The 11,313-nt window shown below is 35.4% G+C and overlaps 1 protein-coding gene across 1 annotated transcript in view; it reads left to right on the forward strand.

Annotated features, from left to right (window-relative positions):
- The window catches only part of LOC109819895 (protein SUPPRESSOR OF GENE SILENCING 3 homolog), a 19,299-nt gene continuing 9,116 nt past the window's right edge, over window positions 1,131–11,313 (forward strand). The window contains exons 1-3 of the mRNA XM_020385862.1: window positions 1,131–1,290; window positions 7,246–8,334; window positions 10,686–10,980. Of these exons, the coding sequence (XP_020241451.1) occupies window positions 7,273–8,334; window positions 10,686–10,980 (1,357 nt within the window). The 5' untranslated portion in view covers window positions 1,131–1,290; window positions 7,246–7,272. The remainder of the gene's footprint in view (window positions 1,291–7,245; window positions 8,335–10,685; window positions 10,981–11,313) is intronic.

Genomic DNA, 11,313 nt, shown 5'->3' on the forward strand with positions numbered 1-11,313 from the left:
TCTTGGGATTCTTTCATACACATTGTTTTGAGTGCGTGCCAGATGAGGGTTAGATCTTCCATTACGAGATCATTAATTTTAGGGCCATACGAAGATCCAAACAGTGGAAGCTTAAACATTTCTCATGAGGAACGCATGGTGCACTCTGACGTCATAATGTGGCAGCACTTGCCCACAATCTTAGGACTGAAAGAGGTTTCACGTGCAAGCTTTTAAAGAAGCGGGCATGAATTCTTTCGATCAAACAGGGAAACGAGCAAGCTCCGACAAGACATGTAGGGCTTAACTGGTAAATCATTACACTGTAAGTTCTAATCGTCTTCTGTGTTAGTTCTATAACTACGCGCTTTAACCTGGACATTCAGTTCTAATGTTTTATTGTCATTTAAGCCAGTTTCTTTTGTTATGCGTCCATACTAGCAGTTCTTAATGTTTTATTTGTCAGTTCTAATCGCCTATTTGTTAGTTCTACTAGAGCTTATTGCTGGCTTCCCACTATAGTTCCATATTGTTAGGTCGCTAATTGTTCTATAATTAGATATAACGTGGGTATAAATTAACGTGGTATAAATTTAGACAATGTAGGTATAAAATTAGCAACTAACAAGCCATCAGTTAGAACTGCACGAACACTAAACACACTACAGATTAGAACTAACACTGTGCATATTATTAGAACTAACACGCTACCGAATAGACTAACACTGTAGGGGTGTAGCAACTAACACTCTACAGAAATAGAACATACCACACTGTGGCAGCAGATTATTAGAACTAACACGCCTTACAGAATGAACTAAGCACTGTGCCAGATTAGAACTACACACTCTACAGAATAGCAACTAACACTGCGGCACGATCCTCAGACTACCTCACCACACTGTGCCGGATTAGAACTAACACCTTCACCATCTGATCCAGAACACTTCAACCCCTCCTGCCATCTCCCCGCCCCTTACGACCATCTCTCTCTGCAAAGTACAGGGGGGCTAGTCACACGAAGTTCCCACTTTTGGGGCCTGGACACATTTTTCCCATAAAAGAAAGAAGCGAAGCATTTCACTGACATTAAAAAAAAAAGAAAATAGCTTATATATATAATAATTGATCTGACGCCCGAAACGAGGGACCTTCCACTATTTCTTCCCCCTTCTATTTAAACCCCCCTGCCATTTTCACCCTCCGATATCGCAGGGGGGGAAAAGAGAGACAAAAAGAAGAAGAAGAAGAAAATCACTAATTTGCTCCGCCATTCTCCGGCGACTGATCGCCGGCGGAGAGTATTTTCCGGTGAGATTCCATCGATCAACCGCCTCTTTGATGTTCTTGTTTCGCTTAGCTCTATTTTTCTTTTTCTTGTTTTCCTTGAGTTTCTCGAGTTGTGTGCATAATGCAGGGCTTTTAGTTCTTCGATGAGAGTGAACTCGGCTTTCGAGCTTCGAGTTTCGTCGATTCCTGTTTTGTTCTTGGTTGTTTGTTTGCTTTAGATTCGAGGGTTTTGTAACCCGTGCTCGATTTCGAGCGGCGTTTTGGTTTTTGAGACCTGGGTTTACTCTGTTTCTTGATTGTTTTGCCTGTTTTTACTTTTTTTTTTGTTCTGTTTTTGTATTTCTTTGGATTTTTTGTAGTTATTTTCTTCCTCTGATGAAAATTTTGCCATTGGGTTTTTTCTTTGACCTCTGAAGTTGTCCTAAAATTTCTCTTCGTTGTTCGTGCCTGTTTGAATTTCATAGAAATTTCTTTTTGATATTTTTTTATTTTTATTTTCCTTTTTATTTTCCTTTTCTTGGTGTATTCTGAGTGGGTGTTTGGAGAGCGGTTTAATCTCCAGTGAGACTCCTGCTCAATTGATTTTTAGACGATTTTTCAATTATTTTTGTTCCTATTTTTCATAGAAAGTTTATTAGAAGCTTTATTTTCCTAAGTAATGTCCGTCATTTTTTATTCACATCTTTGTTATCTCTGATGGGATTGTTCTTTTTGAATAATTAGGGGTTAGCTTGTTGCAGTATAAATGTCAAATACAAATATGATTTATTGTTTATTTGTTTGTTGTAATTTTTATGGCTTGTGGGCGTTAACTAGCTTCACTAATATTTCTAGATATTTCTAGAGTTTGTAAAAAGTACGTTTGATGACAATATCTAGTTCCGGATATATACATGTGTGTAGTAGTTTCTATAGATATGATTGGTAGCCAAATTAAAATTTAAACAGCCTTGCATTCGAACAGATTTTTTGCTATGTGCACATTGTTGATTGATTCATCGGTAACGCGAACTGAACCGTGCGCATTATTGATTGATTCATGGGTAATGCGAACTGAACTACAAACACTACTGCTTTGGTTTTGCATTGCAAGACACAAAAATGTTGGATCATAGAGGGTGTCATTTCTGATAAAAATCCTCGAGCAAGTATCTATCATTTTGTGTCTTGTACAAAAGAAGAATATTGAATTTGTGATACAGTTAGCATTAATCTTGATTCATAGAAGTGCAATTATCTCTTTCTAATGTTTTATACTTTCATAATATCTAATAATTTGCACTTTGTTATGGCTTGTTTTTTTAGTACCCGACTATATAAATCATATCTTAGTAAACTCTCAAGTGCTTCGCTTTCTGGTTCTTCCTTGGCCACCTATCTAGAATGAGCTTGTCCTATACCTGGATTACCAGATCTAGATTGTTAGCTTCCTTTACAATTTCATCAGATTTTAAACAAGCTATGGATATAGTATAAATATTCAGGTCAAGGGTCTGCCCGAAACCCCTGAACTAATTTCTTACATGTAAAGTAATGAGTAAAAGTGAATTTTATTCGTAGGACCTTTCTTTTAGGGGGTGTTTGGTTGCACAATTTTATAGAAAAGTTTTCTCAAAATGTCTGACAATGACAATTCTGTAATTAAAAATTTTCTATAGATTTCCGTAAATTGTGTTTGGTTCAAAAAAAATTACAGAAATGTTTTCTGCAAAGTACAGAAAAGTACCAAAATTTACAGAAATCAATTTCCTCTCAAAATGGGCAGAAATCACCCAGAAATTTGACACCACATTGACATTTTTCTATAAAGTTGGCACTTCTCTATAAGTTTAAGGGGTGTTTGGTTCAATTTCTACAAATAATAGGAAATCTTGCTATTTTCTATGAAGTTATGGGCCATTTTCTTGTTTCGAACCAAACAAGCAAAGTTCAAAAAATAAGAAAATTGATACTTTTTGACTTCTCAAAACTTTTCCTATAACTTTTTTAATAAATACAAGGAAATCATATTTTGGATGGAAAACATTTCCTATAATTTGTAGAAATTGAACCAAACACCCCTTACTCTAACTTTGCTTCGAGAAGTACATTCATCGGAAAAGAAATGAGCATTAAACTTTGAGGATTTAAGAAATTCCAACTATAATCTTCTTTCATGTCAAAGATGCTTCTATCTGATGAGTCAAGAGTGCTATGCAAATAGGAAAATAGGGGAAAGGCTCCTAAAAATCAGAAGAAACTCTTTCATACTTTTCCCAAACAGATAATCAAGGGGGAGTTGTACTTCAAACAATTAACTTCGATCATTTAAGGTGGAGCAATATAAATAAGATATTCCACGAACATTTGGAGTCAACCCTATGCGTTGATTGATAAGGGAAACTGCAGGAGAGCTAATTTAGGGTCATGATAATGTGAACAACATTAGGCCAAAAAATTCCTACGGTAGTTATAAAATAAATATATGGTCAGCTGTTATTGTTTTCCTTGTTTCTCTGAAACTTCAAAGAACATATTTTATACAAACAAATTGGTAGATTTTCTTTTGTTAGATTTTTTATTCTTTCTTTCTTTTTATTTTTGCTTTTTGTTTCGACACACTTCTGTCTTTGCTTTGGATGTTTCATTAACCTCGTAGGAATGATACGACGAGGGCCTTGTGTAGTTGATTATTCGGATACATGATTTCTATAAAAGTTGATTGTAGATCTCGTGGGGTTTTCATTGAGCAAGCTTTTGGTATGTTATTTCCCTTTGTTAGCTCTTTATTGTACACCCTAAAATGTTGCTTTTAGTTTGTTACTGACAATATTCATTTAAATTCTTTTATCGAAATATACATGTTTATCCTGATATGCTGCAATACAAGTGGCCTTTGAAGATCTATCATTATTGGGCAATCACTTATGCAGATTTTGCACTAGAGTGCTTTGATTTTTCCAATAAATAACTAGGGATTATGGTGTACTAATGCTTATTGCTTCTTTCAATCGGGAAATGAACCAAAGAAACATATTAGGAACTAGGAAGCAGCTGATCTATATTATGTTATCAATTGCATAATTATAACAACCAGACTTTTTATTCTTCTAGAGTTAATTTGTTTTCAGATTCTTCTATTATTATGTTTCTAAAGCACAAGGATTGGAAATAAATTTTGATTGTTTTTACTATTTAATTTTATCTTTTTGATAAACCTTTAGCAAGGACATGCATTCATAATCTTTTCTTTTAAAACAAAGCAAATTCTTGAACTTTCATTCTCCAAATATTGTGCTCTACAATCTTATTGCTAATTTTTCAAATAATTTTGACCTCTAGAACGGTAGAAGTTTGATCCATATCTCTAATTCACAGGGATGAGTCTTATAAGCGTATGGATTCATTGGTGCACATGAGAAGAATATATAATTTTTCTTTCCATTTAAAAAATGAGTGAACTTTATATTGATAGTCTACCTGTCAACTTATTTTTCTTATAGTTCCATAGGGAGTTTGCATCATTATGATAGAGCATAAATTTTTTATAACAAGCCATCAGGTAGGTCTTATCAGAGGTGAACTGAAAATGTAGAAATAAGTCAATTAGGCATTTAATAATCCCTTGCTGCGGACTTTAAGTTGTTGGTGAAAACAAAGCAACTTTTTGTTGAGGATACTGAACAGAACATAAGAATTGTTCCCTATGAATTTATATCGATGTTGATGTAACCAGTGAATGAGGCACAATCGATTTGTTAGTTATATATATTTGGTGACTATTGGCAAAATATACCTGAATAACTGAAAAAAATAGAAGCCTAATAGAGCTAGAAAAAGAATGTCAACATGTCACAGCTTTTGTGGGAGTTACTTCTACAATAAATCATCATGGAGATAAAAATTTGATAAAGTGAGAATTTGTAATTGAGAAGCTTGTAATCTGTAATCATTATCATCGCACTGGAACATGTTTGTGGAACCCATAAATTAATATGTTCACCCTTTTGACTTGTTTATGGTTTACATAGATAATACATAATTTCTATGGAGCAGAGTAACAGCCCTTAGATTTTTATTAACAGGTCATGTTGTTGACATACACTTTAGGTGAAGCCAGCTCTGAGACATCAATGTTAAGACCGAGTTGCGGAAATAAACATATCAATAATAAAGGACCTGTTGTAGCCTATGTTGCTTAGGTGATAGACACCTTCCAAAGAAGATACATCTGCAATTATACTAAGTGCTTTTTACATCCATTTACTACTGAAAACAACAACTACAATCATGGAATAGCTGCAAGTGTCTGCTCCTTATTTAGAGTCTTATCATACATGATGTCTTCCATCAAAGTGAAACTCTTAGCAGCTGTTCGAGCTTTGAATTTTTACTTTGGAAGCATCAAAGCACTTGGTAATTTATTTAGCCACTTGCAGTTATTGTGGGGGTAAATTCAAGCAAGGAAGGGAAATAAGTTTTGTTTATTTATCTTCTTAGTTGCTGCCAACACTAATGTTTGAAAAGGTTGAGCCTTAAGACCAGATCTTTCTGCTTGTGGTAGTTTTATTGTGATACACCTAAAACAGAAAGTTGTAGAGGAACTAGAAACTATATGCTAAATGCGGTGGCTTTATGGCTATCGCAAGATTTGTGGATGTGGTTATGTATTGGAAATAAATGGAGGTATTTTGCACTCTTCTACGCAAGATAATCTTGCATCATGTACTAGCTTTTCTTGCAAGGTTTTAAATTCTAGTTCAAATTTGGACTCATTCCCTCATGTTTCTTTTTTTTGGGTGCTCAGTGGTTCGGACTTAGTTTATATATTGTGACATATAGAATTTCAAATACCAATATACTCTAATGAAGTGTTCTTTACTCTGTCATTTTCTGAACTTAATCCAGCTTTCCCCTACTACTACTTACCCTGCAATGCTTTGTGCAATCTGAGTCATGTGGGATGCTAATATCCTAGCTTGTGGGATACTTCCTCTCCCTCTCTTAAAAGTGCAGTTACTGTCAATTGTTGCTCCCTAGTTCCTCCTCTCTCTTAAAATTTAGTTTTTTATAATGCTGTGTCTGTTGCTCTCTCACCTGTTCCCCTCCTTCCCTCTGATAAGATGTTAGTACTTTGCTTAATTGTTTGTGCTTTTAAAGTTTTGATTACTCCATATTTTTCTTGGCATTGTTAGAGCCTTTTCCCCCTTAGATATTAGCTGAATGGATATTTAACTCTTCTAAAATTTTGGCTGCACTTATTCTTTATTTGGTATTGCTAAAGCTCTTTATGAGTTTTCTTCGTATATCTATAAAACCATTTATCTCTTCCTTTCCTTGTATTTTGGTTTTGGTTTCTTACATTTTGTTCTTCTAAAGGCTACGTGCATGGTTAAGGAAAGGTATTATTATTATTATTATCTGTGGTGAAATAGTATGACAGGAATTTTACTAGTTTATAGTTAATTCTATTGTTTTTTGTGCTGGCATATATGATTTTGTAGACATTTATTTGAGTTCTCCTGTTTTCAGAGACTACACTTGCAGCTTTTTGGATTATGGAAAAATGTGTGTATAAGAATAATGGTTTTGCATATGTGATCCTTGCTATTTTTAGCAAGTGGAGTGGAACATTCTCTTCCTCTAGAAAAATGTTTCTTATACACCAGCTGTATGAAGATTGCATTACCATAAAATTATTACTTGAGTAGTAGATGGTTCTCCTTTCTGATTGTGTTCCATATCGTATCTTTTCTTCCAGCTCTCTTATTGACAATTCCTGAACTTTCCATAAAATTAGCACTTGAGTAGTAGAGGGTTCTCCTTTCTGATTGTGTTCCATATCGTATCTTTTCTTCCAGCTCTCTTATTGACAATTCCTGAACTTTCAGGTTTTAGTGTTGTCTGATACTAAAGTTTGTGTCCAATTGTGTATTTCCTCACCGATGGTTACTATTCAGGCTAGAGCATTCAAGTTATTTTTAACCATGATTACAGGACAAGTGAGTTCGGTTTCCGACGCAAATGAGTGACAGCAGTGGCAGCAGCAGGAGTGCATCTTCTGCTTCCTCTTCTGAAGCGGGGAATGGTAATCAGTCAGTTGGAGGTATAGTTAATGAAGGATCTGATACTGGTGGGAGCAGCTTAAGCCTTGATCAGTTGAATCGGAAAGTGGCAGATACCCATATAGATTCTACAGAAGAGGGCTGGGAAGTAGTTGCTAGGAAATCCAAGAACCAAGCTGTTTCTAATGCAGAACCATGGGGATCTTCAACCGTCACTCATAATGCTTGGGGTCATTTGGAGGGGATACAAACAAAAGGCTGGGGTAGTTGGGGTAATAGTAGTGGAAGCGAAAGGAAACCTAGGAGTAACTGTGCTCCTGCAGTTGATTCTCGTAAGCCGGCTGGTAGAGGAGACCCCAAGACCCAGCAATCAAGTAGGGGATGGGAAGCAGCCTACACAGCGTCACCTCGTCCCGTACCTCCACCACTACACGATGGATGGAAATGGGCAACTAGAGGTGGCTCCTTAACTCATCTCAAGACCCACGAAGAAAGTGCATATGATCCTGAGTACGCCATGGTAAATGAGAAACCAGATGATGTCTCAAATGATGATGAAGATGATGATGATTCTTTGATGGATGATAGCGATTCTGATCTGAGTGATGACATTGACTCTGATGCAAGTGAGAAGAGTCATGAAACGCGAAAAAGGAATAAATGGTTTAGAAAACTTTTTGAAGAAATGGACGGACTCAAGGTGGAGGAGATAACTGATCCAAATAGGCGCTGGCACTGCCCAGCTTGCCATGATGGTCCAGGAGCTATTGATTGGTACAGAGGTCTCCAACCTCTGTTAGCACATGCAAAGACAAGAGGAGCCCGAAGGGTAAAGCTTCACAGGGAGCTTGCCGTACTTTTAGAGGAGGAATTTGGAAGGAGAGGAATGTCAGGCGTACCAGTGGGTGAAGTATTTGGTAAATGGAAGGGTCTATGCAAGACAACAGCTGATCATGAAATAGTCTGGCCGCCTATGGTTGTTATTATGAACACATTACTTGAAAAAGATGATAATGATAAGGTACATTGTTTCTTAGATTACGTAGTTTTCTCTGAACTTTAGCCTTCGTTCAATTTTCACTTGACCACGTCATCTTTTGCATGTTGATTTGTAATGAACATCATGTAGCTGAAGTTCTACTGTCTTGCACATTTAGATCATTATTTTTCTTTCGGCACACATATGTTTATTGAGATATCTATTTTATTGTTCGATGTCTACTCTGTCATTTGCTTCATGAAGCATGTCTGAAACCTTGGAACTTCCTGGCAACCTGTAACAGTACTGTAGAAATATTTCTTTTGTCAGAAAGAAGAAGCATTTTATCTTGTACAAGTCTAAACCGGTGGATAGCCATTTTTCATTTTTCAGAATGAAGAATCATTATTGTGTTGAAGTATAAAATGATGGTTATTCATATACATCCCTGATTAGGTTTTCTTTTTCTTTTTTAATTTTTTGTTCCTTCCATGAAGTTTGAAATATCTCCTGTTAAAACCTATTGAGCATGTTGTATTGGCTATTAAGACAAATTTTGACTCTTTAGACCAAGTGCCAACTCTTCAGAAACGTGCATGTCAAAATTGCTTACCTTTTTCTGATAGTATAAAGTTATTGCAGCATAAGGGTGCAAAATAAAAGATTGGTAATGTCAATAGTGCTATGGTCATGTGCATAAATTGAACGTTGAATTATTTTTCTCAGAAATCAATTAAAGATTGATGTACTTGCGTTTACTCCACAGGCTGAGAATCCTTTTTCATGACACTGCCAGAGCCCTAGATTTGTTCTCTTCTTAAGAAGCTAGAAATATAGACAATATACAGATTAAAGAGAGGAACAGTGACAGCATAAGAAAAAATAACCTTTAAGTTGTTTGCTTCTGTGGGCCTGTAATTTTAGTGTTTTATAGTGCAAACAGAGGTACTAGTTTTGTCAATCTGAAGAGTTTGTTTCATTTAGAAATCCGGATGGTATGCTTGCATCTTCCACCCCTCACCCTCCACCTCCACCTCCACCTCCACCTTCTTGTCCAAAGGCTTAGTGAGTCAGACCATATGCTTTTCAATTTTATAGCAAAAAAAAAAAAAAAAGAAGAAAGAAAGAAAGAAAGAAATCCTGGATCAGATTTATTATGGTGTAAACAAAGCAAAATTCCGCATTTATGTAAGGATTAGAGAACAGTTCTTGATCATCATCCCCTTGCTCTCCTGTCTACACCTTATTAGAAATTGAACGTTGCTAGTCAAGGAAGAGTACCAGTGCTATGATATCATCTAAGAGAACATTGAACATGTGAGGTCAAAGAGTAATGCCGATGTTATTCTCTCATGTAGAAGAAGATTTAATATTTCCATTCAACCTGGTTAAGAGTGACAGTAATAATTAAGTTCAAAAGGAAGTATTAGAAAAACTTCAAATATAACTACTATTCTAATATGATGTAAGGCAAAATTATGTTTGGGAGCACCACTTCTAGACTAACTGCCTATAGGCATGGTGATCTCTATAAGACTATAACCAACTTTATAGATGCTTTGTTAATTGTAAGATGTATCCGTAAATCCATGAACTACATTTACCCTTTGCAGACTCCCTAGCACTGGAGACTATGGGCATGGTGATCTCTATAAGCTTATAACTAACTTTTTAGATGCTTTGGAGACGTATCCATAATCTATGAAATACAATTACCTTTTCCAGTCTACCTAGCAATGGATATAATTTACTCAAGGCATGGTTGGTATGCTAATTTAGTGGCTTCTAATGAGGAGGAATGTATAATCTTGAATTAACAAAAGATTAATTTTAGTAGCATGCAAGATTTCCTATATTGAAGAGATTGTAGTATTGTTTCGCATATATGTTATTAACTTGCAGCATAGGGCTTGTGATGAACTTGTAACTTGGAATTTTTGCTTTGAGCAGTTTTGAAGCATGAAATGAGTCGGATTACAGATTATGTTTGAGATTAGGGTACAAGGATAATCTAAGCTAAGCTGTTAGGAAATCCTTGTAATTTCTATGTTAAAACCATTCATATCCAATTGTTTCTATATGCTGATTAGATATCTTGTTGATGGACATTTGCTTAAATTGAAATGGATTGTCTTGTTATACATGGCATTAAAACATCGACTAATTGTATACCTGTCCTGATTGGTATAGCAATAAGCCATAATAATTGGCTTCCTTGATGTTATTAATTCTTTTCTGATAATGCAAGAAAAAAAAAGAGCTCTAATTGCTTTATTTTTTATGTTATTCTTTCACTACATACATTGAAAACTTTGTACTTGGTATATAGTTTTTGTATTCATGTTTATGACTTTTTAATTATCATTGTGTACTTTGGTTTGCCATAACTACAGTGGATTGGCATGGGCAATCAAGAGCTTGTTGATTATTTTAGTGACTACACGGTCCTAAGAGCTCGCCATTCATATGGTCCTAATGGTCATCGAGGAATGAGTGTCCTAATATTTGAGCAGTCTGCAACGGGTTATATGGAGGCTGAGAGATTACACAAGCAGTTTGTGGATGAAGGAAGAGATAGGGATGCCTGGGAACGTTATAGAATGCCATTCTATCATGGTGGACAACGACAGCTGTATGGATTTCTTGCAAGAAAAGAAGATATGGACACATTTAACCAACATTCTGCAGGTGTTCTTGCTGAAATCTAGTTTTTCTTTGGTTATGATTTATAATATACATCTAATAGCTTCATATTTATCTAACTTAACATGACCCTTGAATAGCACTAAAAGAACTATGTCGGTTTGTTCTTTCAGTATTGATATTGGTTCCTGTCTGCTTCAACACCTCCTAAACTGAAAATATTATATATATATATATATATATTATAATATACATCTAATAGCTTCATATTTATCTAACTTAACATGACCCTTGAATAGCACTAAAAGAACTATGTCGGTTTGTTCTTTCAGTATTGATATTGGTTCCTGTCTGCTTCAACACCTCCTAAACTGAAAA

Source organism: Asparagus officinalis, chromosome 8 (genome assembly GCF_001876935.1).
Source record: "Asparagus officinalis chromosome 8, Aspof.V1, whole genome shotgun sequence".
Taxonomy (NCBI): domain Eukaryota; kingdom Viridiplantae; phylum Streptophyta; class Magnoliopsida; order Asparagales; family Asparagaceae; genus Asparagus; species Asparagus officinalis.